Source organism: Lagenorhynchus albirostris, chromosome 12 (assembly GCF_949774975.1).
Source record: "Lagenorhynchus albirostris chromosome 12, mLagAlb1.1, whole genome shotgun sequence".
NCBI classification, from domain to species: domain Eukaryota; kingdom Metazoa; phylum Chordata; class Mammalia; order Artiodactyla; family Delphinidae; genus Lagenorhynchus; species Lagenorhynchus albirostris.
This window is the reverse complement of record NC_083106.1, coordinates 20,612,619-20,638,966: the sequence shown is the minus strand read 5'-3', so window position 1 is coordinate 20,638,966 and position 26,348 is coordinate 20,612,619. Positions and strand designations below refer to the sequence as shown.

Sequence of the window (26,348 nt, the reverse complement as noted above, 5' to 3'; positions counted from 1 at the left end):
GTGTAAACTGGTCACATAGTGCAGATTGGAGTGACATGGAATTGCTTTTTTAGAAAGATCACCCTTGCAGTTAGTGTTCAAGATGGTTTGGCGAGAGACCAGTTAGAAGCCACAGCAACAGGAAAAGAAAATGAGGGCTCAGAGTAAGAAGACTAATGGGGTGTGTGTGTGTGTGAGTGTGGAGGAGCGGGTAGATTTAAGAAATAATTGTTGGGACGGAGAAGCTGATCGAGTATAAGGTAAAAGAGGATCAGTGTTGGCAGAAAGGTTTTTAGCTCCAGAGTCTGGCAGGTAATACGACACATCTAGATAAAGGAACACAGGAGGCAGGAGATAGGTGTGTTGGTGGGGCAGGCAAGGTGGTTATGATAAATATAGTTGTAGAGATTCAATCTTTACACCTGAAATATCATGGGAAGCAGTGCAATGTAGAAAGAGCCCAGATTTTTCAGTCAGTAGTCAGGGTTTGACTTTCAGTTTTATATTATCTACAGGTAAACTTGGAAAAGTTACTTCAATTCTTTGAGGCTCACTTTAACGTGTGTCTTGCCGAGCTGTTGGGAGGATTATAGGTAATACCAGTACAGTGCCTTGCACACAGGGTGCCCTGGCCTTTTCCTCTTTCCACATTGCCCCGCCCTCCTTCCCCTCTCATGGTCTTTTCCTATAGTGGGATAGGCCCCACAATTTGGTGGGGAATATGACTGCTTTGGACTTGACTTCAACTTAGTTTTGGAAAAAGGACAACTCCATACTTCCTAAAGCAGTAAAGGGTGCATTATATTTCTTCGAACGATTCTTCTAACCAGTCCACAAAGTTAGTGGGCGTCAGTGGGCCCAAGGGGAGCAGAGGGAAGCAGCGGACGGAAGTGCTTTTTATTCCTGAAGAAGGCCAGCTGGCTGTCCTGAGTGCAGCCAGTGACTTGGCCCTGTTCCTCTCCTTGTTTTCCAGAGCTAAGTGGTGATTGGGAACACAGAAGAAAAATTGCTTGCTTTCTGAATTGCTTGCTTTCTGAGTAAACTCGCTGTAGAGTGTATTTGAACAGCAGCGCTGTTTCCCTTATGCCAGCTTCACCACTCTGGGGCCCTGCCTAATAGTGGAGCTTATTGAGAAGGAGAACAAAAAGGGAGGTGTTGTTTCAGTTTTGAAGGGCTGTTAACAGCACAGCTGAAATGTGTTTCTATTTTAAACATAATCAAGTATAAAAATGTGTTATACCCTTAACCAAAAGAGACCAGTGTGGGCCTCTGAAAATAGCTTTCTTTGTTTGGCTGGGGATGAGCTGCCTGCTCTAGCCTCCTAGCTCTCCTTGCCCAAGTGAGGATTCTCACTTGGAGGAACAGGTTATCTTTATACTGGAGTTGCCATGGAGATGTTGAGGGATCAGTAGCGAGGTAAAAAGGAGTATACAAAGGAGCTCCCAAGGAACCCTTTGGTCCTTCTTCTGTATTACTGTGACTGTTCTGCTACTGCTGCTCAGCAGGGAGGGGAGTGGCATGGAGATGTTGGAATTCCATGTTTAAAACACTTGCTGCCTGCCAGTGTCTGTTTTTCTTCTCTGTTCATGTATTTAAAAACAAAATCATCTTCAAGTGTAATGAAAAACTAAAATGTTCCATAACTATCCTTATTGACATTAAGTGATTTCTTATGTCTCCATACAACTAATTTTACAGGATTAACATATCACCACTCCACCAAGGGCTTGATTATGGAATGAAAGCTCTAAAACCCCAGACATGGTTTTGAGCCCCAGCAGGGAGGACAGGGATGAGGCTACTAAGGTACAGGGTGTGCGTGTCCCCCTCCCCTGGGTGTCGCAGGTCCCAGACATGACTCCATCCTGCTGCTGGTGAAGGGGAGACAGCTTTACATCCTGTGTGCTACCTGAGGTTACAGAACTCTTCCCCTCTGCCCCCTCTCTCTCTGTCTTTGTCTCTATCTGTCTCTCTCTCTCTGTCTCTATGTTTTTCTGTCTCTTTCTCTGTCTCTCTTTCTGTCTCTCTCTCTCTCTCTCTGTAGGGTAGGGTTCAGATGAGTCCAAAAGGAGGAACGACTGTAACCAGTGCTGTGGGAGCTCTGCTGCAGAACAGGGCCCTGGAGGCCAGTGTGGTCCCAACCAGGCCAGGTGAGTTGGAGTGAGCATCTCAACTATCGAATGACAGAGTCAGAGGGGGCCACTGTTGGCTTTGGGATTTGCTGGCAGTCAGCAAAAGCTATGACATCTGAAGTTGCTTTGGGATATAAAGATATGTGGGTTTGTTTGAGGTTAAAACTTATTTGCCAAGAAAGGATATTTCCTAATTTACCAGGATTAGACAACTCTGAAAATGTACAAAGTTAGATCTGATTACAACAGCGGGGTCTAGAACCAATGTTCTCTGGTTTGGTAAAATTAAAAAGAGATTAAAGTTAGGAGATGGCAGTGTGCCAGGTTTTGTGTTGAAAATAAGGGAAGAAAATGAAATCACTGTCTCAGAGAGATATCTATACTCCCATGTTCATTACAGCATTTTTCAAATAGCCAAGATATAGAAACAACTGACGTGTCCGTTGATGGATGAATGGATAAAGATGGGGTATATATTATTCAGCAATAAAAAGAAAAGGAAGGGCTTCCCTGGTGGCGCAGTGGTTGGGGGTCCGCCTGCCGATGCAGGGGACGCGGGTTCGTGCCCCGGTCCAGGAGGATCCCACATACCGCGGAGCGGCTGGGCCCGTGGGCCATGGGCGCTGGGCCTGCACGTCTGGAGCCTGTGCTCCGTGATGGGAGAGGCCGCAGTGGTGGGAGGCCTGCGTACCACAAAAAAAAAAAAAAAAAAAAAAGAAAGAAAACGAAATCCTTCCATTTTCGACAACATGGATAAACCTGGAGGGCATTATGCTAAGTGAAATAAGTCAGAGAGAAGGAGGACAAATACTGTATGCCCTCACTTATGTGTGGAACCTTAAAAAGTTAAACTCGTAAAAACAGAGAATAGAATGGTGGTTGCCATGGGTGGAGTGTAGGGTGGGAGAAATGGGGAGATGTTGGTCAAAGGGTACAAACTTCCAGTAATAAGATGAATAAGTTCTGAGGATCTAAAGTACAGCATGGTGACTCTAGTTAACAGTACTGTATTATATACTTAAAAACTGCTAAGAGAGTAGATCTTAAATGTTCTCACCACATACACACAAAAGCAACTATGTGAGGTGATGGGTGTGTTAACTAATCTTATTGTGGTAATCATTTTGCAATATATACGTGTATCAATCATCATATTGTACACCTTAAACTTATACATTATATTCAATTAGATCTCAGTAAGGCTGGAAAAAAAGAAAAAAGGGAAGAATTTCCTTCCTAGAATGAAATAATTTCTTCAAATAACTGAAAAGGTATGACCACCATTATAGTACTTACTATATGCTTGACCCATTTCATTTAATCTTCGCAATAATCCTCCAAATGTTTTAATCTATGGAAAGGGAAACTGAGGCACACAACTGGTAAACAGCAGAGCTGGATTAGATATCTACTGTGCTTTCTCTCTTCATTGAGCTGCATTAGTAATAATGCGCATTCTTCTTTATGATCAGCATGTACTATGAAGGCAATATGAATTAATTCATGATCATATTGGCCCATCTGGTCACAAGTCTTATTTTGAAGGTATTATCAGAACCAGAATAAGAAGTGCCAATTTCACAGTCAAAGTAATAATAGCGCTAGAAATTTTTATCATTAGTTTTTAAATTCCTCATGAGTTGCTTATCATGGGCTTAAAAATTGAATTGATATTTTAAAAATTTCCCCACAGCCATCTAAACTTAAATCATTCGTTTTTTCCTGATCTGCAGAAACTTAACAATGGGGTAGGTTTTAGTTTTCACTTAGAAAAAAAAGAATTCAAATTATATGTGTGTTCTTCTGGTAAAACTTCCACTAACAAGCTTTTTTCTAAAGTGTAACAATTAGTGTCCTTCAGAAAAGACAATTTCTTTCTACTATAGCTTCTTTTCTTATTTTTTCAACGAATATATTATAATGCTTCCCTTCCAGTGAAAAACATCCTTTTGATTTTGAGGTTGAAGCTTATTTGCCAAGAGGGAATATTTCTTAATTCATCGGGATTAGACAACTCTGACGGTGTGCCAAGTCAAATCTGAGTACAGCCTCGGAGTCCAGGACTTTCATTCCCCACTCTAGTAAACCTGGAAAGAGACTGGGAATTGGGGGAGGCAGGCGTAGTGTTGAAAATAGGGGAAGAGTTTCCTTCTGTGAACTAAATAATTTCGTTAAAGCAGCAGCAAGGCATCAGTGGAACGGTCCTGAATTAGGGCTTAGCAGTCCCGTGTCCCAGTATGTGGCATTAAGCGGGACGCTACAAAGACACCAATTTGATACACTAGGAAACAGAGGAGTAGGCCAGCAGATCTAAGCAAAACGGTATTACATTTGTTCTTGACTAGTTAGCCGTGGTTATAACTACTGTGATGTTGCCAAGTAAAAGGCAGAGTCCAGCAGGGCCCTCACTAGGTTCTGTACCACCACCTGACCTCGCCGTCTACTGTCTCTCAGTCCAGCTGCAGCGGCCTGTGTTGCTCCTGCTCACTTCCGGCTCAGGGCCTTTGCACTGGCTGCCCTCTCTGCTGAAAGCCAAAGCCCTCCCTCACTGATCTGCACTGCTGTCTCTCTCCCTCCCTCCCTCCCTCCCTCCCTCCCTCCCTCCCTCCCTCCCTCCCTCCAGTTCTCTGCTGAGTGTCCTCTTCCCCTTGTACCTCACCCACAGCCTCTGTATTTAGAAGTGATCGAGGCCTCCATAATTCTCTTTGTAGTTTTTCAAAATGGCATTTATCATCATCTGATTTCATTACAGGTTTGTTTATCTCCTTCTTGTCCCCCCACCCCCAGATAAAGGGATGTAAGTTTCAAGAAGGCAGGGATCTGTCTGGTCTATTTTGTATTGTGCTGCTGTATCCCTAACTGTTAGAATTGTTCACGGCAGTTATGAAGTGCTCAGTAAATACTTTTTGAATGAAATATGTTGGAGAAAAGTGGGTATCTTGAGTCCATAATTTCTCACTTATATTACTGGCATATGATAGAATTGTCCTGTTAATTAGCTTTAAGAGGTAGCTTTTTGTTTTATTTCAGGCTTAAGATGCTTTTTCAATTTAATTTCTATTCTTTCCTGTGGCCTCACCTGTTTACATTTAAAATTAAAATTGTCAGCGTTAGTGTGCCTTTAAATTAGGCACATTTCATTCGGAGCCATTCTGGGGAGGAAGCAGAAGTGTACTGAGGGGAGGTTAATTTTCAAAACTCTTCAAGGCTTGGAGAAAAGCACTGAGTCCCTTTCGCTGATGTAAACAGGCCCTTGTGTGAATCAGATTCACATCTGCTGGCCATTGTTTTTGTTCTGGTCAGTATTAATCTATTTGTAATATGAGGGCCTTTTAAAAATTGTTGTTGGTCTTGCTATTTCTACATTGACAGTCGATAGTAAGGCTACTTGGTGTCCGTCGCCTTCCACATAAATTCTTTACTGTCTTCATCTAGCTGGTAGTTAGCCCTCTAAAACTCTGGCTATCATTCTTCAACTCTCTTGAGTAAAATAAGCATTTAGAATCTCTCATTTAATAACATTTTGTTCTGAATTCACAGTCAGGGGAAATGTGTGTCAGGCACAATCCTTATCCATCCCAGAGTCTTCTAAGAAGTTTTGTATGTACAGGAAAATCTCTGCCCAAGAGAACATGTGACGTTACATGAAGTTGATACACAGCTGCCATGGATGTTTAAAAGGATTCATTCACTCAGCACCTAGTTATTGTGTATGGTTGTTTCTTACACCCATGGATTCTTTAAAAAGTCTAGGGGGAGAGGCAGTCAGTAATTATTAATATCTAATATTTAACAGTGGGATATAAAAGTCCTAAGGGAATCAAGAGATCAACTTTGCTGAGGAGGCTTTATGGAGGAGGTGACAGTCAGAGAGAGGAAGCTTCATAGAGGTAGAGGCATTTGGGATGAGCTTTCAGGATGAGCTACATTTTTTTTTTTTAACTCAGCCTCAGTTTCTTTGTTTTGTTTTTTTTTTAATTTATTTAGTTGTGCTGGGTCTTAGTTGCGGCAGGCGGGCTCCTTAGTTGTGGCTTGCCAGCTCCTTAGTTGCAGCAGGCAGGCTCCTTAGTTGCGGCTCGCCGGCTCCTTAGGTGAGGCACGTGGGCTCCTCAGTGTGGCATGCATGTGGGATCTAGTTCCCTGACCAGGGATTGAACCCAGGCCCCCTGCATTGGGAGCACGGAGTCTTTTTTTTTCTTACTATTTTTTTTAACATCTTTATTGGAGTATAATTGCTTTACAATGGTGTGTTAGTTTCTGCTGTATAACAAAGTGAATCAGCTATAGATATACATATATCCCCATATCTCCTCCCTCTTGCGTCTCCCTCCCACCCTCCCTATCCCACCCCTCTAGGTGGTCACAAAGCACTGAACTGATCTCCCTGTGCTATGCGGCTGCTTCCCACTAGCTGTCTGTTTTACATTTGGTAGTATATATAAGTCCTTGCCCAACTCTCTGACTTCGTCCCGGCTTACCCTTCCCCCTCCCCGTGTCCTCAAGTCCATTCTCTACGTCTGCATCTTTATTCCTGTCCTGCCCCTAGGTTCTTCAGAACCATTTTTTTTCTTTAGATTCCATATATATGTGTTAGCATACAGTATTTATTTTTCTCTTTCTGACTTACTTCACTCTGTATGACAGACTCTAGGTCCATCCACCTCACTACAAATAACAATTTCGTTTCTTTTTATGGCTGAGTAATATTCCATTGTATATATGTGCCACATCTTCTTTATCCGTTTATGGGAGCATGGAGTCTTATCCATTTCACCACCAGGGAAGTCCCAGGATGAGCTAGATTTTGACCAATGGAGAAAAGTTGCAGAAGCAATTAACAAAGATATGGAAATAAGAATGCAGAGGACATACTCTGGAAACAAATGGCCCATTTGGCCAAAGCACGGAGAAGAACTGGGGTTAAAGTTAGAATGGAAGGCTGACACTAGAGCAAGGAGGGTCATAAATGCTTGGCGAGACGTCCAGACTATATGTGATTAACACCAATGCTGGTGTCACATCCCCAGGCATGCGCATTTATGTAAGTTAGACTATTATGATGACTTAGAAACTTCTTGGTCCTAGACACTTTAAGTTAGTCTGCAAAAATGTCTCTTGAGAAAGAGCATTTTTTTTCATTGCCATGTAAGAAATTAATGCTTACTGTAGAAGATATTGGAAAATGGTATAAAGAAATGGTATAAATGGTGTAAAGAAAATAAAAGATGTCCATAATTCCACACCCTGTTAACATTGATATCTCTTTTCATTTTTTCTCTTTATACTCCTTTTTTGTTTTCCTTTTATCAAAGCTGGGATCATAGTTGGTGTACACTTCCTGACTTTTTTTCACTAACAAACTTTGAACATTTTCCTATGGCAAAGAGTTTCTTTAAAAACATGGTATCATATCACAGAAATACAATGTAACTTGTTTATCTGTTTTCCTGACTTGAATAGGTAGGTTGTTTCTACTTTTTTGCTGTACTGAATATCCCTTCTTCATGGACAGTAGCCCGTGCTTAATTGTACACTCTTCTAAGCTCTTCATATATTAATCTTCATTAATCCTCATTTAATCCTCAAAGTAACACAGGGGAGTAGACATATTATTCATATCCCTAGTTTACAGGTGAGGAAAAGCAACTTACACAAGTAATTTTTAATAGGAAATGGTAGAGCCAAGCAAATCTTTATCTACTTTGGGAAAACTGGGTCAAAAAATATAAAGATTAAGGAGATAATTATATAAACATTTATATATTATTATATATTACATTATTTAGTACATATTATATACTATTATATATTACTTAGTAGGTATATATTATTTAGTAGATATATGTTAGGAAATTGTTTTAGAAAAATGGTGTGGCTCTTCCTTCATTCTCACGAAGATTCTGATGTTCAGATGGGAACTGAGTTTATAGCCTAGTCAGCAAGTATCTACATGGCTATTTTCTGAAGGGTTTTGATATAAGAGTGACAGATTTACAGGGAAGGTACCTCTGGGCAGCAGCTTCTCCAGCACCTTTATACAGAGAGACTAAGATCACTGTGAAAATGTAGTTCTGGGTTCTAGAGCTGCATTGCTTCATATATTTAGTGAATTGCCTGTAAAGTTTTGTTGGTGTAGGTTCTGCTTTGGTTTCTGGAGCCAGTGGATTTGATCAGGTTAAGCATCTTCCCTGCACTAGCCTCCCCTCCTTACCTAACCTAATTGCATAGCAAATGTAATGAGTTTTGAAGGGTCAGTTGCTGATTCCTTGGAAAAAATAAGACTTGGAGATCTTTGGGTAATACGAACACTGAGTTCTTTCTATCCTATGTTCTTTGATATTGATTCACAATTTCCTTGGGTTGTTTGGTTATTCCCCCTTTGTAAAACACTGATTAGATAGAAAGGAGGCCTCTAGGACAGAGAGCACTAATTCTTTTTTTTTTTTTTAAATGATTTCCTTGAGAATCCTGTCCCATACCATGTGGTCCTTTAAAACAGACTATGGTATGGTATGCCTATATCCATAAACTCCTACATCTCCATACGTAGCAGTGCTGCTGGACACGAAGGAAAAGAGTCCTGTTTGGGGATTGAGTCCATCACTGTGTAAATAACGCCTGGGAGGGAAGGCATCTCATGCTTCCATAAGGCTTATCAAACCCTTTCTAGCATGAAAGCAGGCAAAGGATTGTGAAGACATGAAATACTCAGGATATATTTTGAAAGCCAGGGCAGTAGTGGGGAGAGGTGTTGAGGGTCAGCTTGTATAATTTATTTATTTTTGCTGTGTTGGGTCTGAGTTTCTGTGCGAGGGCTTTCTCTAGTTGTGGCAAGCGGGGGCCACTCTTCATCGCGGTGCGCGAGCCTCACTATCGCGGCCTCTCTTGTTGCGGAGCACAGGCTCCAGACGCGCAGGCTCAATAGTTGTGGCTCACGGGCCCAGCTGCTCCGCCGCATGGGGGATCCTCCCAGACCAGGGCTCGAACCCGTGTCCCCTGTATTAGCAGGCAGATTCTCAACCACTGCGCCACCAGGGAAGCCCAAGGGTCAGCTTGTATAAATGGTGGCCCACTGAGGTGGTGGTCCAGAGGGCCCATCCATAGGCAAGTGAAGGCCTAGGGGTGGAGGAGAGAGGGCTCCTGAGACAGTTTCTGTTTTCCTTATTATTTGGCCCAGGATGGGGGACTGAGAACTTGTCTATAGCTACAAAACTAAACAAAACAAAAGAAGAATAGAGATTTTTGAATCCAGTGTGAGGATTTCGTAATCATTCCTTTTTTTCTGTTGTTGCTAATGTTTGCTTTTACATAATAACAAATCTGTTTATGTCTGCAAAGGATTAGCAGTGGACCCTGCTTCTGGAGCAAAACTCAGACAAGGATTTACTAAACCTAAAAAAAGATTAACTCCTAGAGGCCAGGTAAGAAAAAAAAAAAATTAACCTCTAATCCAGGTGTTGCCGATCATCCAATGGGCAAGACAGTTACTGAGCCTTTAAGAGAATGAATCCATAGCAGGCCAGTCAGAGAGGAATTTGGGCAGATCCTGATTTGTGTTACTAAAATGTATGTTCTTGAAATTTACTCTTTTGTTAAACATATAGTTTGAAATGACGTTCAGTTTTTGCTTCTTGGATTTAACAGGAAAGGGGAATGATTTTTCATTTTGACCTGGAAGGTTACTGCCCTATCCCTTTTTCCAAACAAGGACAGTTCCCTGAGATTGACACTGAATAGGACTGCTATGAAGTTGGAGACTTTTTGATATGTGAATTGTTAAAACAATTAAAATTTTAAGAGGCGTATATTACTTAACATTCTCAATGTGGAAACAACGAAGTTCTAAAGTAAATGCCTTTTCTTTCTGCTTTCAGACTGGCTCCCTAAAAGTCCTCAGCCTGGATGGCTGTGTACCCAGGAAAGCCACCTAAGGGGAAGGATGGGGAGGCATCTGTTTACATGCCCATGATTTCTCTTGAGACATCATGTAGAACAAGTAAAAACTAGCTTCAAATTTTCTTATCTACTCCCTTCAAAATTTTCCCCCCAAATCGTTAAACAACACATCAACCTGTATGATAATGCTTGATTTAAAGATTCATTTGAAGCTTTTTTTTTTAAGTGGACATTTAATAAGCTTTTAAAGAAAATGTTGCTTTGATATTAGAAACTTTTAGTGAAACAGTCTTCGGTGTACTAACACTATTGCTTTCTAGGAGAATCATTTTTTACCTAACTTTATTCTATATGATAGCTGTGAAATGTCAGCTTTGTTATTTGCTTCTAATGAACATTAAACTATAATTAGTAACCATTCCTATTTTAAATGTCCATCTGTATACCATGTATAATTGTCTCACACCAGTGTACACAGTTGATTTTGGGGGAACACTACAGTGGAAGGAACAGGTTACAGTAACCTTCCCACCTTGTGGAGAGGATGCTCTAAGTGGCCTCAGGCCATTTATTTATCATGGCCAACTTGGAAGTCAACTGTTCATTTCACCATTGGTTTATGTAGCTCTGTTGGGAGGTGGTGTCCCAACTATTTTTTTCCCTTGGTCATCTTAAGGGTTAGTAAACTCTTTTTGTAGAGTCATTTATACTTAACTCTTGCTTTTTAATCTAAGAATTTTTTATCTTTTATTAAACTCAGGGAATTTTATTTAGGAGTAAGCCATCTTTTTCTAATTAGGAGAATACCGACCTACTCCCACCTGTGGTACAGCAAACATGACATCTGAAAGTCTTACAATCTGTATTTTGGGAACTAAATGCTATGTTTTATGCTCAGGTAAATCAGGTATGTGTTCTGGAATTGACTGAAGACTCGTAAGCCACATAAAAGTATTTATGGAACCTTCTGTAAATGGAATTTGGGAAGCTTGAGCTGAGGGGAGCTGCCACTCTACCACTCTCCGCTTGCTCTGAGAGACTGCCTTCCCTTGGAGAGGTAAGTGGATTTGTGAACTGAGACATCCCAGAGCAGTAGATTCCTACTGACGAGGTAACCTGTGTCCCTCTGTCTCATTTTCTTCCCCGCAAGTGAAACCGTAGTTTAAGGACCCACCATGTCAGTTCCACACATGCAACAGCCCGGCCCCAGGTAGCTTATCTACAATGCCTCCCACCCTTTATGGTCATCAGTATCACCTTTAAGGACTGGGAACCAGTTTCTCACATTTGGCTAATATGCTGCTTTAATGGGCGAACGAACTCAAGGTTTCCCTTTCTCTACCCACCCCCACCCTATTTCGAGGTAAAACAAGCAAAAATAAACAGTATTATGGGGGAATACTTTCTGAAGAAATCCCAATATGAAATAATTTCTAATTTGTACTAGAAATTAATAGTAAACACGATTGTAAAACGGGATCATGGTAGCCTAGCCTAGACAAAACTTTAGTAGCTAGTATTCTGACCTTATATATCAGAAATAAATTACATAGCATTCTGGAAGGATTCAGAATGTTATACAGTAATTTTTAGAAATAAGTTCTTAGCACTGTGAATTTAATGAAGCATATAAGCTCGTACCTTAAATCATAATTATTTTACTCAAAAAAAAAGGGGGGGGTTAGTTTCTAATAGATGCTGACTAGAGGTCAGAATAGTAGTTTCTGTAGGGGATGTAATGGCCAGGAGGGGGCATGAGGGAGCCGGCCAAGGAACTGGAACTGTTTTCTATCTATCTCAGTGTGGATAGTTCCGCGGTGTGGTTGTATATAAAAATTAATCGAGCCACGTGCAGAATTTGTAGAGTTTATTATACGTAAGATATATCTTCATATAGAAAGCCTCTAAACACAAAAGACAAAGGAGCTTTAAAAAAAGGTTAGGTTTTATATTTTAAAAACTCATTAGATACCAAATTCAAGAGATAGATTATAGTTACATTGTAAAACGTTATCTTTTTTGAATAAAACTAATATTGACTTAAATGATGAATTTTAAAATGCATTTACTTATTGGTGATTAAAAATACTTAAGCAGAGTAGTATTTTAAGCCAGACAGAGCAAAGGAAATTCTTGTTTAATATATATATATATATATTTTTAATTCCAGTAATATTCTTAAATTCCTGTTAAAAATATAATCAATATTAAAGTCAGTAAAATGCCTTTTTTGACTGACGCCTGGATTATTTTACCGCTTAACCTGGTTACACAGTGATTTTTTTTTTTTCTGTCAGATGTAACTGACAATCAGTTTAGTCTTTAAGATAAATGAAGTGATAACTCACATTGTAGCATCCTGTGGAAAATATTCAAACTACATTTAAAATGCTTTTTTAAAATGGAGACATCTATTATTCCACAAGAAATTGTTTCTGTAAAACTATAGGTTGGCTATGGCAATAGTAACTAAACTACATCCAACCCTGAAGGTAGAAAAATCCCTGAAAAGAAATACACAGCCTAGTCATAATATGCAATATAAAGGTTATTTTCTTATTTTAAAAATTCTCCCATTTTGGAGAAATCCAAACCTTTCCATAGTTCCCTTACTAGGCAGTGCCACATAAAGTTATTTAGTTAACATTATTATGATCATGGCTTACGATTAAGTTCAATTTGACAAACACCTATATATAGCAGCCCTCGTATGGATGTCGGTTATGACAATGGTTGCAGTTCCATTAAAGAATACTTGCTTATTAAATTTGGTACAAAGCATGAATACTCAGGACAGATTGGCACAATACATGCAGTTCGAGAACTCTCTTCTCTCAAGCCAGTCATCACTGAATAAGCCATATTCCAGTCCTGCTTTCTAACTCTTTCCTTGTATCATAACTGATGTTTAAAATGCTTCTTAAAACATCTTCCAGAATAAGAACGGTACGCTTTAAAAACCAGTCATCTGAATGCATGGTGGAAATGAGGCAGGATAGCTGAACCAGTGCCAGCTGGGAAAACATGGGGGATGGGGGGCAGGGGGAGCTGGCCCAGGCTCATAGTGCTCATGGCGAGTGAGGGGTCTTGTTGCTGCTGCCCCAGACAGCTTAACCTGTGGGGCAGAGATTCCCCAGGCCCCAGGGTGAGACTGCTATTCCCAAAGGCATTTTGGGTAGCAGGAGGGGGCAGCTGCCAGAAGCCCAACAGAGGGGAAAGGTCCAAAGAGGCAGGTATTGTTAGGTTCACAGCGTCTGCAGGTAGCTCCTTGGGCAGGTTTACTTTACCAGCACCTCCCTTGGCCAGATCAAAACCTGGGTTGAGCTTGTGAGGTGACTGAGGCTCTTGCAGAGGCAAGTCCTCAAGCAAATTGGTATTGCAAAATCCTTTAGTATCCGCTTTGAGGGGCAGGCTTGCAAGTGGGGAGTATGAGGTAGAACTGGTGTTGTACTTGTGACTCTGGAGGGGTGGGGGAGGAGAGCTGGGGGATGCTACGGGGTGCAGCGGGGCCAGGAGCTCTGGCAGCGCTGGCACAGGCTGGGAGGTTTGCTCCGAGGGGCCGTGGGTGTGGCTGTGTACCTCAGCTGGCAGGCCGCTTGCAAGCCCGTTCTGTGCAGGAGCCCCTAAAGGGAAAGGAGGCAGTGGGGCGGCCTTCAGCTGGAACTGCGGAGAGAGGGAGTGGAAGGTGTTCAGAAGGTCTCCGGACTGCAGACTCTCTTTCATCAGCTCCTGTGAGTGTGTCTTCTTGGTGTGTCGCGTGAGGTGGTCTTTGCGCCCAAACCTCTGGGCACAGAACTGACACAGGAAGTCCTTGCAGCCTGTGTGGACCACCAGGTGGCGCCGCACGTCTTTCCGGGTGTAGAAGCATCTTTCGCAGTGGTCGCACTGGTGCTTCTTCTCCTTGGCTCCACTCGGGGGCTTCTCTTCCGCGTGGGCCTTGAGGTGGTCCAGCAGCACCTCCGTGCTCCCTAGCTCCAGGGCACAGACCCCGCAGGTGAGGTCGCCACTGCTGGCCGCGTGCAGGGCCAGGTGCCTCTTGTAGCCCAGCATGGTGTTGTACTTCTTCCCGCACTCCTCGCACCCAAAGGCCATTTTGTTGGGGTCGTGCGTCTGGAGGTGGTTTTTCAGGTGGTCTTTGCGGTTGAAAGTCTTCTCACAATGAGCGCACTGGTGGGATTTCTGGGGCGAGTGGGTAGCCATGTGCCTAGGAGCAGAAGGAAGAAGTTCACAATAGACCCAGTGGTTTAAGAGCTGGAGAAACGTAGAGAAACAAACAGTATTAAAATGTTGATAGTAGTTTTCTCTAGGTGGTGGCATATGTGTTTTAGTTTTAAAATACTTTTCTGTATTTTCCAGATTCTACACATAAACGTTATAATAAAAAAAACAGGTACTACGTGATGCCGTTTTCACACGTGTAAAGAATATGCTTTGAGAACACATTTTCCTAATGTACACAAAGAGATTTCTAAACAAATACAAGTATACAAGCATTTTAAGATATATGATCATGAAGAAATATTTTTCAGGAAGGGGTTTAAATGACTATTCTATACTCTTAAAATTTCTGAATTTCCAGAAGTGATCCAATTTGCCTTCTACACATAACCCCATACCCCTGCCCCCCAGTGTTGTTATTTTTATGGTTTCCAATACAATTTCTGCTTGGTCTTTATTGAGACAAAAAGTTCAGGCCTTAGACATAAAACTAAAAAGTCTATCATCTTTAACCTCAGAGAAAGTGTCTAACTGGACCCAGAATGCCACCCCCACCACCTGTTCTCGGAGCGTCCGCCTCCTGCCTCCCATGAGACCTTTACGCTGAAGTCTTAGTTTCTGCCGTTTAATACTTTCCTATTGGCTATCATGTCACATGCGTGCAGCCCGTCTCCATTTCTTCAGGATCCCTCTTAGACACCTTCAGCTCACTTCCTAAAGGTCACTGGTAATTCCTTCGGCAAAGTTCAAAAGGACTTTTTCTAGAAGGACTAAGACAGTAGAGGGAAACATACACTGACTGCGGCAGGTTCTGTGAGACAGGTACAAACAGTGTTGAGGAACGGGGACAATGCAACAGGTATTTGGGGGATCTGAAGTGATGCTGGTCTCTCCAAGTTTCACATGCATATTTAAATACATTCCTAGGTTGTCGGAAGGATTTTTCGAGGTTGCTGGAGGGCAAATAACAAACTTGATATTTAAACAGTTTTCTTTCTATTTGGTCCAGCACTAATGTTTAGGAACCCTAAAGCTCTGTTCTGGATCTTGTCCCTCTCCCCTTTTTCCTTTGTGAAGGATTTTTATCTGATTAAATTTCATTTATCACCCCTGTGTTAGATCAGTACCCAGTTAACAACTCTGGACCTGGTATTTCCTACCCACACTTTGCTGTCTTACTGCTGTCCTACCTATGAGAAAGGCTCGGGGGGACACAACTCTTACCTGAGCAATGACACTTTTCACATTCTACCAGCTACCACCCCTCTTTTTTGACTCTTTCCTCTGCCTGGCATCCAATTCTTCCTTTAATTTCCCCCTTCACCTGCTCATGCAACAGTTCCAATCTAGAACATGATCATCTTATGGCTGAAATTACTTCCACATTTTGTTTCCCTCCCTAACTTCTCCTCTTACCTCACAACCCAAGAAACCACCAGTTTCAGTCTGTCCTACAGTCACCAAGTACCACCGTCTTTGGGCGTCACCTGGACCACATCAATGATCTTAGAATTCCTCCGGGGTTAACTGCTTACACTGGGACTTCGTCTGCCTTGCCAAATCACCGTTCCTGCCCTTTGCTATCTCCATCTAACTGCTTTCATCCTTCGCTGTATTAAGTAAGTCCCATGTTCTCTTTTCTAGTTCAGCAAGTCAGTTAGTTTCTTCTTCAACCTCTGCTTATAAAATGGATCTTATGTTACAACTGAGGGACACAGGAAGGAATGCTGCCCTTTTTTTAAAAAAAAAAAGCAAAACCTAAAGCATCCTGCCCTCTCGCCACTCTTCTATCCCTTTATTGGATCGCTGCTTCAGGCCAGAGAGGCAAGAAATGTCGGGGACTGCGGCAGGGAAGGCCGTCCTTGCATGAAGTACACTGCTTCCCTTTTCTGCTTCTCTTCACACCCTTAGCTGAACAAGTCGTTTCCCTTCCTCAGCACCACCACCACCTACCTCCTAAATATTGCTTAAGACATCTTCTTCAGTGCGGTTTACCACAGTAATCCCACCTAATTCCTGTCATTCCAGTAATCTGTTAGCGCCACTGTCTTTTCCAAATATTTATCTCCTATATGTGTTTTGGTCTTTATCCATGGTTATAATATCCTCACTGTGGCTTAACTGCAGCTAACACTGCTTTTGGTGTTCGGGTAAGGATAATTACTGTGTACACATAAGAAGCGGGTTGCAAAACAGGAAGCCTTTGCAACAAAATTGGTGCATACAGTAGGCACTCAACACACTTATGGCAACTAGAGATCAGCCGACGTATAGAACACATTTGAATTTTAGGCGTGTATAGGCTTATTTTAACAAATCAGCTTATTATATTACATCATCTGTAACAGTGTTATTCTTAAGAGCCATAATTTATATCTCTCTTAATTCTTTCAAGTGCCTTCCTCCAGGGGCATTCCCAGATCTAATTATAATGTGGTTCGTGTTCATACCACTCAGATGGAAACTCTCTCCTGCTAAATGCTGACTCTTACCTATGCATTTATATGTTAGTCTGAAAGTGAAAGTTCATTTCATGAAAATTAGAGGCAAACGATGCATTTCCCTTAACCAGGTATCAAGAGGCACAGATTAGTGGCAGTTCTGTGTGTATAGCTCTGAAGGTACCATATATTCAATACATAACACACACAGCATTTATTGTCAATCAGCCTACTGTGTGACTTACTGATTTTGAGTATATATTATACGCAAATATAATATAAAAATCCTTTACAGGCAGAAAACTACATCTCATATTCATTTCCCTCAGGGAAGTGAGTACCTAATAGGCACTCAAGAAATACTGATAATTCAGACTAAATGTACTATATCTAAAAAAGGACCTATCTCCTAAAAGAGTAGTTTTTACCGTCTGTCATATCATGGATACCTTTGAAAATCTGATTAAATGCACATACTTAACATCTGTATACCCAACAGAATTCCACTTGTTAGGGTGGCTTTTAGAGCCAAGTTGAGAAACTGCTCCAAAAGCCAACGCTCGGAGAGGAACCCGCCCCCCTCCATGCTTACTCTCAGAACCTAGACAAGCTCTCCGTATTTCATACCTGGACTGTTAACAACAGATTGCAAATCAGTCTACAGGCCTCTTCCCTCTTCTCCAGATTACTACCAGAGCCATCTTTCTAACACCCTGACCAAATCATGTTTTTCAGTTCTTAGACTTACCAGAAGAAAACAAACCCTTTAGGACAGCAGACAAGGCCTGTTTTGAGCTGCTTCCTTCTCCCCTACACTTTGGGCCTCACCTCCATTCTCATCCGCCGCTACCCTCTGTGCACGTGTGCTTCAAGGACAAGGCTTAGGGCTTTCCCAGAACCTCCTTCCTCACTGTCTGCCTCCCATTCATTCTTTAGATCACAGCTAAAGACTGTACCTTTCTGAGGAGCCTCCCCAGGTCTCATCAAGCAGTGGAGAACAACTTCCGCCACCTGCATAGCTCTGTCAAAGCCCTTAGATTACATTTTAATGGTGTTTGCATGACTATCTCCCCAGCCATGTGTCTTCTCATCTTTCTGTCCTTAGGCCTGGCTTATTGCAGGAACACAAGAAATATTTGTTGAAAAAGTGAACTGGACACTGCAAAGCACAACTGTCATACAAAAACTATAGTAATCACTGGAGGTACAGCCATAAAGGCTAAAATGCATCCACATTCTGCATCCCTTTTCCCCTGCAGTGTTTGGTCTGAGGGCTAGCAAAGCCTTTTAAAGGTATGTGTAAAAGTACATACCTTTTCTAAAGCCTCTCACCTCATTAATTTATATCTGGAAATGAAGGCTTTGCCACAGTCTGGCTGCAAGCACTTGTAAGGTCGCTCCCTGGAGTGGGAATAATTGTGGATAGTGAACTTCTCCAGGGTGAGGAACGTCTTGCCACATAATTGGCAGGGGTAGGTGGCCATGGGCTTTGTCTCTCACACCTTCCTTTTCAGATGCGCTGACCAAATGCTGTGCCATTTAAGTACAAATAGAAGGACGGTGCTGAGCACATCAGCAGAGCCACAGCAGCTGACCGCCAGGCCAGGGGGGAGGCAGCGTTGTGGTCCCGGACCTGGTTCTACCCAGACATGGGCCTCTCAGTTACCACTATCTCTGCTTCCTGCTTCCCACATCCCAGTTTCCACGCAGTCTCAGGTTGAGAGGAGCAAGTCTGAGGCATGGATGAGGTTCCAGAGCGGAAAGGCAATCGGCATCACTAGAGCTGGGGCACGTCCTGGACCACCAAACTGTCTGTGGAGAGAAGGGGAACAGTTTCCTTGCATTTCATCTGAAAACAATGCTGCTCCTCCCCCACCAGTTCAGCATCAACTCCCCAGAATCAACGTGTTCCTTTAAATGGCTTGAACGCAGCACAACTCTGCATCCTCCTGTGTGCTTTAAGAGGTCCTTCTGCATATAAGTCCACCTGTCTGTGCTTCTCCTGGGTGGCAGGAGTCAAGCGCACAGTGTTTTGACGGTAGATGAAGCGCACTTTCCCTTGTGATAGAGACGGCTATTTCCATAGAGTCGGTATTATCGACTTCAAACCATGATTTCGGGTCATTGCGAAGTTCAGTCTGCCAATTCAAAGAAAAAACAAAAAAACCTCCCCAGTGTGTTCAAGTGTTTTACTGGTACAGGAAAAAAAAAAAAATCATCCCTGCTTATTCAAACCATGGGCCAGTCCTCTTCACTCACTGTTGGCAGAACATAAGTTGTTTATCACACCTGTTTAAACCTCCAGGGGATGAGCCGAAATAATCTGTATACATATAAGTTAATTTGTTTGTGAGGTTACCGTGCAGGACTCAAGTCTACGATGTAAACAAAGTGGGAATAAAGCTAGTTTAGTTCACTGATGTGGTACCTTCAGAGGGGAGACGAGAGATTCCCACAGAGACAAAGGGACAGCTCGGGCAGAGCTCAGAGCACATTTAGATGTGCAGGCACCATCCTCCAGGAAACTGTTCTACTCTTCTTTTCCCCTTTCGTTTATGGGGACATTTCCTCATTCCCCAGCCCCAGCCTGGGGGACCAGCTACCTGTTGGAAGGCCACTCCTAGGAGGTGGGCTTGCCGCCTCAACCTGCCTCAAATCCCAGTTATTAGCACCCTTCCAACCCAGGCAGATCACCCAAATCCAGGCTCTTCTTCTACCAACAGACCATCATTTGGAAGCCTTAAGAGTCCAAAGCAGCATCATGAACAACACAGTAAAGGCCTGGCTACCTAGAATCCTGTGCTATTCTAGACAGAGTTAATCCTCAGGCAATGGACATTAACCTTTCAAGTGCCAATATTTAAAAAAAAAAAAAAAAAAGATAGCATATTGTATGCTTACATTAAACACACTGGAGTAGCTTTTGTACCCAGGCCAGCTTTTTCCGAACTTTGTCAAGTGAGCAGGGCACTCATGGCAACCTGACCAATCCCAGCAGGTCTTCAAGGCGTCTATTCCCTGCAGTCATTCATTTATTGTCAACTCCTTTAGAGCTGCTCTTTACTGTTAAAAGTTAATTTTTACTTACCTTTGTAGTTACTTTCAGATCAGAAAGTTGGAGTCTAGCTAGATGGAATTTTACTATTATAATAGTTCAAGCATCTTTAAACATATCAGCACCTAGCACATGCAACATAGACAAACACATTCCTTTTTTAAGAGGCAAAAAGTGCAGGAAACTTCTTGTGTTCCTCATCAGCTAGCTCGGGTGTTTTTAGTGTCTGGTCAGAGTTCACAAGGAGCCAGCACCAGGCAGACACCCCTCACCATCCTGCCCCACCTGCTTGGAACCTTCAGAGCTGACGTGTGCACTTTGACCTGAAGCTTCAAGCACTGATCCAAAGCCGGGGACACCGGCGTTCTCAGCTAGCATCTTGGCACCAAACCTCCCTTCTGATGGCGACACACACAAATGTGTGTGTTATTCCTCTGTGACCAAATGTGACTTGAACTGAGCCCCTGTCCCAGCTCTGTCCAAACCCCTCTCCCCCAGCTCCTTGCTCCTGCAGCGTCTGCCAGCTCACCTCGCTGCCCGGCCTCGAGGCATCTCTACCACCCTGGCCACAAAGTAATTCCTTCCAGGAATTCTACCCTGTGTGGCCGAGTTTTTGCTGCCAGGACTCATGGTGTGTCCTACTTCTCATCCAGCCTAAGTCTGGCTATAATACTGGCCCGGCTATAAAGGCATAGAATTTATCATCATCATTAAATATACTCATTCACTGGAAATTGCTGTGTTTTTTCCAGGTCTATTTTAAGAGATTAAAATGTACACACAATATGAAGTTTGAAATTCATTTTTTTCTTGTTCTCTTTATAGCTGAACTCAGAATAGCGCTAGTCACTCAGAAGGAGCTGGTCTGGCTTCTCACCTACACCGATCCCCTGCATGTATGCTTTAAACGCATTCTCCCCAGCTGCTGCTTTATGAGAGATGACCAGTGTCCAACAGAACTTTCTGTGACGGAAATGGATGGCTATCAAAATGTGATACCGAGAACGTGAAAATTTTCTTATTTAAGTAGCCACAGGAGGCTAGTGGCTGCTGTACTGGAAGACAGGCACTCTCAGCTTCACTGTCAAAAGAGACGAGGAAGGCTGCCCTTTCCTTCAGGCACAGCTACGCTCATTTGCCCTCAGGCGTTTCCCTGAAGCACGAAAGGTATTTATGTAGATCCAGTCATTTGTTTTATGAATACAGTAGAAAGATTCCCTACTTCAAATTCCAGCTCACCCCTTTGTTAGCTGTCCTGAGTTTCAGTCTGTGTTATCTATCTGATGCATGTAAATGAGCTGGTAGGGACAACCAACTGAAACAAGATGGATCTGAAAGTACCCTGTAATCTAAAAACACCACACAAATACACGGTAGCATTTATAAACACTGGGATTAAAAGCAGAAACCATCAGCTGCAAACTGGCACATGGTTCTAACCACGGAGCTATGGATATAACAGAAAAGAGACACACGTTCTCTCCTATGTATGCTTCACAGTGGGAGGACCCAGTAGCCTGGATAATACACGTGCTCAACACACACAGGACATACGAGGTTGCAAGTAAAAACTGGCCCGAACTCATTGTTTCTCAACAGATACCAACTTTGATTGCTCACCAACGCACCAAGCATACAAAGGAAAAATAAGATTTATTCAAGAAAAAAGTACCTGCCTTTAGCACTGAATGAAGTTTTCCCAGATGCACTTTCCAGCCACTTCCCTAGATTCAGAAGTCCAACAAGCTGTAGACCTCATTACCTTTCCCTCTCGGGCCTTCAAAGACGGTGGGTATATAATCAAGGCGTTTTAGACATGGCCATACTGTATTTAAATGTGAGACATTTCCTCCAACTCTTTCCCCATTAAACTTGCAAAGAACAACAACAAAACATTAAGTCACTTAAGCATTTTTGTACTTATTAAACTTATTGCATTAATGCCTTTGCCAAGACTGTTATCTTTCTGAGTTTTGGTCTCTGTGTTAAATACACCTAGTCCAACCCTAAGTGCAAAATTGGTCCTCAGATGTTGAACTGAATGAATTTATAATAGTAAACATTCCTCAGTTTCTTCAGGAAGGCTTTCTTTAATGATGAACTCAAATTCACAACTAGTTATAACATTTCATTCACCATAACTCTGTATTTCATTAATATGGATCTTCAAATATAAATATTTGCACTGTTTTCATGATACAATCACAAACTATTATAAACACAGTCTTCCCAACAGATTATAAATTCATCGTGGCTGAGGATCAAAGCCCAGCTATTTTTAAAAAATAAACTGTGTGGATACTACAGCATCTCCCATCACCATGTACTTGACCAGTACTGGCTGGCTGCTGCTGATTCCAATCTTTGGTTGAAACCTGATGAGCCCTCTGGCCACCACGCCCTTCAAACAGACTTGTGATTAACTTTCTATTATTTGGCAAACCTCCAACAGTCCTAACGGAGAACTAACAAAGGGATGGTCCTGATGATAGTCCGCTCTGTAACTTGACATGCAGATTGCATTTGAGTCTTAAATACGGTAATAGTTCAACACCTGTCACCCTGGAAAGATAGTAAGTCTTCCCCCAAAACATCTCAGGACATAATTTTCAATCCCCTTGATTCTAAAAATACTGAGTGAGTGATACAGATCTGCCAGTATGCCAAAGAAGGCTTGTGCCATCTGCTTCATTCTGTTCATGCTGATTATTTTGGGGATGAGAGAGCATCAGATTGGAATAAGAACATATATATATGGTAACAGCCAGGAAGGACTGTGTTCCCTGAGGGCTGATGGTATATGACGGCGGAGGGAGAGGTCAGGGCACAAGTGTAGTTCCAGGACGTCCCCAGTGCTGCGTAACACAATCAGCTAATGGGAGACAAATGTTTTACAACATTCTCAAAATAAACTATGACTTCTGGCTTCTATTTCCATTGTCCCCAGTGACACGATGCAAGGCCCATTTCTGAGAGGAAACTGAATTTCCATTTTTAGTCTCGCAACATGGGAACTCTTAAGTTCTTTTCTTGACTCCATTCATCACTCCTTGTGGACAAGAAGGTTCTACTCTGGACTTTTCTCTCTCCTAGTCCTGAAATCTGGGATTGCTTTTCTATATATGTATTAAGGCCAGTTTTAAAAGGGCCTCTAATAAGCTGTTTCTTCTTACACTCACAAAATATGAAAGAGCCAATCATGGAGCAGGGCAGGTGGAAATGCATTGTTTATTTGGCTCCAGGAGGCTCCTAGAGAGGGCGCTCCCCTCAATACTCGAAGGACTCTGATAGCAAGTCTCTATCATCTATGAAAAAACCATCCAGAAACATCAGCTGGAGGAAGAAGCTACTCAGAACCTCCAGGTGGTTGCTACTTCTTGTTTTTCATTATGCGTGTGCATTGTAAAACTTGTTAGGTGTTGGATCTGAGCAAGCATGGTGTTAGAAGAGTTGGGGCTCATTATATGTCTCATCAGCGAAAGAGGAGCTCTTGGGGCTGGATTAGTAACCTGGTTGAGGATTACAGATGTGAAGCTTGACGAGTACCCTACCAGATGGCTGTGGCTGGGTTTTCAACCTTAACTGAGAACAGGGGTTCGTAAGTGGGGCCCATGGCAGAGGTTCCAGGGCCCATGGCTGAGAATTCTCAAAAATTCTGTGCAAAATTAGGAGGCATGTGTATTAGAGTTCTTAAGAGGAGAGGGACCATAGCTTTCTTCAGATTTTCTAAGGAGCTCTAGATTTAAACAGGTTAAAGGACACTGACTTAGATGAAAAAAGGGAAAATCCCTCTTGGTGCTATCAATTCAGTTTCACTTTTCACAAAGTCACTGGTATTTCCTAAGCGATGGACCATATATTTGGTGCCTCAGTCACTGCATTTTATCAGGTTAAAGTAAAAAAAAGGCGGGGGGGGAGCGGGGGTCTATAATAATTTTCTTTGGAAATTCAAGCAATAAACAACTTCTACAAATTTCGTTTCAAACGTGGGTAATGATGATAATTAATAGATTCTATCATCTAAAACAGGGCTACCTTTTGACTAGAGGGAAGGTTGCCCTCAAAATCATAGGGATTCATTTGTCAGCATCTTTAAAAATCTTTTATTAAAGTGTGTGTGTGTGTGTATCCTGAATAAAGTACTAAGATACTATCATTAAAATCCGTAACACCTGAGCTGACATACCACTTGGAAAGGCTCTTGCCTAGGATGAACTCTCAGGCTGGATCCCCAAAGCCTGTCACCCCACTCTGTCTGCAGACCTCTCTCCCACAGTGGCCCAAAGGCAACCACAGCTGCAGATCCATCTACTTGGTATTTCCTTAACGTGCCACCTTCTCTCACGCTTCTGTGTTTTCCACGCTATGCTATGCTCCTTCCTGGACTATCTCGCCACCTCTTGTCTACCTGGCCAACTCCTACTTTCCTTGTCACTCCCAGGCAGAGGAATGAGCTCCTTTTCCACCTGGTGAGATGGTGAAACGGGGAGCCCACCAAGAAAGCGACTGGAACGGTCCAGGTGAGCCTGCAGGGGCTTGGGCTAAGGTGGTCGTGGTGGAGATAAAACAGAGCACTGAAAACCACGGCTCAGTTAGCAAGGGAAGATTGGTTTGGTGAGAAACTGCTTCCACAAAGGGTTCTTCTGTGTGCCCTCCAAAACTATTTATTCAACACCGGGTAGACATCTCCACTTTAATATGTTTGAAACAATTTGCTTTCAGTGGTGGGAAGCATCGGCTGCCCGCCCCCGGTTCTGCTCTGGGGGGCGCCATGCACAGCAAGCCCCTGCCTCCCCAGCCTGCCAAGCAGTCAGGTTTGCAGCCTACTGACTCTTTTAAACTGTCACCTTGAGAGGTTTTATTGTGTTAACCCAGTGACTAAGCTCTTATTTTCTTAGAAACAAGGCTGAAGATAAGAAAGCTGAAGTGAACTGTTTACCTAATACCTAGAGAGAAAATTACACCACAGCTTTAGAACATCAAATCTATGCATTAGACTTAGAAAAAACGAAAAAGGACGGGGTGCTAACCTTCTCTTCACAAACAGTATGAGTTATATCTAGTTAAAGATGGTACACTGAATAAAAGTATGTAGCCCCAGTCTCTCCTGAAACTCTACTAAAACAATATTAATGAGATTTTTTCAAAAACACAACCTAAGATAACAGGAAAGGAGAAAACTGCAACAAACTTTTGGAAGCTGGAAAGCAGGTAAACAAGCAGTAACTGACTTAGCCGTCCTAAGAAAGCGGTATTCTAAGCCAGTAATGAAAAGCTATGAAGCAACCTGATTCACCCCGCAGAACCCATCAAGTCTCAAAGTTGGGCACTAGGTACTTCTGGAAGTGGGGATAAGAGTGGGTATAGAAACAGAGAGAGTGGTTGAAAGTCTGTCAGTGCGTTCAGCCCTCTGACCCCCTCCCGAAAGAGGGTATGAGAAGGGGGTCCTATGCTGAAACAGGGTGAATTAAGTAGAAGTTTGCATACTTCCCCTATTCGCCTATCAGAACAAAGGCGACCAGGCCTATTATACTCTCCAGGACAGGAGACTGAAAGAGTCTTCTCTGGGAAAGCTGACTAGCCCAAGAGAAAAGAGCTAACGACAAGGACAAATGGCAGTCCTGAAGGGTTTACCCATATTCCCCTACAACGAAGCCCTTGTTGACAAGCCCTATCTAAGTACACAAAGCTTCCATCAGCTTTTCTATGGCTCCACTCACGAGTCAGCAGGCCTCCAAGGATCACCAGAAATCAGAAGCAAGCATCTATTAGGAAAAACCGACACAGAACAAACAGAAAAAGGCAGCTAGGCTAATGAAGAAGAAAAAAGACTATGGAGAAAACTTCAGAAACAACTGTCATTAATATCCTAGAGAGAACAGAGATATCCCCAAAGGAACCGGAGTTTTAAAAAAGAAAACAACAAACTACAACAAGGACAGTGACAAGTGCAAGACCCCAGGCGCAGGCATTTGAGTCAAACTTGCTGGGGGAGCATCTGAGAATCTGCAATTTTAATAAACTCCCCTGATGACTCTTAGGCACCTTTATGTTTGCCAATGTGGCTTCTTTTGAGGGTACTGCTATTTTTACATCTTTGTTAGTCCTAATGCTCACTAGTGATTAGCACCATGAAGCAACCTTTTATGACCCAGAGACTAATTAACAGTAGACCATCCATAGGTTAAATTGTTAAAATGTGCATCATTAGACTAAGAAACAGGAATTTAATTTTTTTAATTAAATTTTTAATTTAAATTTTTTTAATTTAATTTAATTTTTAAGTTAATAAGACAGTTTACTATCTTTGTCATATGAAAAAGGTGCCTATTATCACTTTCTTATTAAACATTTGTACTAGAAGTTGTGGTCGAAACAATAAAGCAATAAAAAGACTTAAAATTGGAATGGAATAAATCTTTTGCCATTCACAGATGACTATATAGAAAACTCCAAAGAATCCACACATAGAATATGAGAATTAGAAAGTCTGACAAGGTATTTGGTTACAAAAATCAAAATACAAAATCGACTGCATTTTTAAATGCCAGCAAACAGAAATATAATTTAAAATTAATTAGCCACAAAGCAAAGATAGCTAGGAATAAATCTAACCAAAGACAAACA

The 26,348-nt window shown here is 42.2% G+C and overlaps 2 protein-coding genes across 11 annotated transcripts in view; one reads left to right on the top strand and one right to left on the bottom strand.

Moving 5' to 3' along the window:
• The window catches only part of ZC2HC1B (zinc finger C2HC-type containing 1B), a 35,020-nt gene extending 23,600 nt beyond the window's left edge, over positions 1–11,420 (top strand). Inside the window, exons 6-9 of the mRNA XM_060167472.1 lie at positions 2,024–2,129; positions 9,450–9,532; positions 9,986–10,107; positions 10,906–11,420. Of these exons, the coding sequence (XP_060023455.1) occupies positions 2,024–2,129; positions 9,450–9,532; positions 9,986–10,042 (246 nt within the window). The 3' untranslated portion in view covers positions 10,043–10,107; positions 10,906–11,420. The remainder of the gene's footprint in view (positions 1–2,023; positions 2,130–9,449; positions 9,533–9,985; positions 10,108–10,905) is intronic.
• Positions 11,421–11,859: 439 nt separating this feature from the next.
• PLAGL1 (PLAG1 like zinc finger 1) overlaps positions 11,860–26,348 on the bottom strand; it is a 65,700-nt gene continuing 51,211 nt past the window's right edge. For 4 of the 10 annotated variants that reach the window (XM_060167460.1, XM_060167463.1, XM_060167464.1 and 1 more), the window contains 2 exons: positions 17,999–18,478; positions 11,860–14,211 (listed from right to left, as the gene is read on the bottom strand). In XM_060167460.1, coding sequence (XP_060023443.1) covers positions 12,972–14,211; positions 17,999–18,150 — 1,392 coding nt within the window. In that variant the 5' untranslated portion in view covers positions 18,151–18,478 and the 3' untranslated portion in view covers positions 11,860–12,971. Of the gene's footprint in view, positions 14,259–17,414; positions 17,606–17,998; positions 18,479–26,348 lie in introns of those variants that run through there. The other 6 variants (XM_060167468.1, XM_060167467.1, XM_060167465.1 and 3 more) reach the window with 5 other exon arrangements.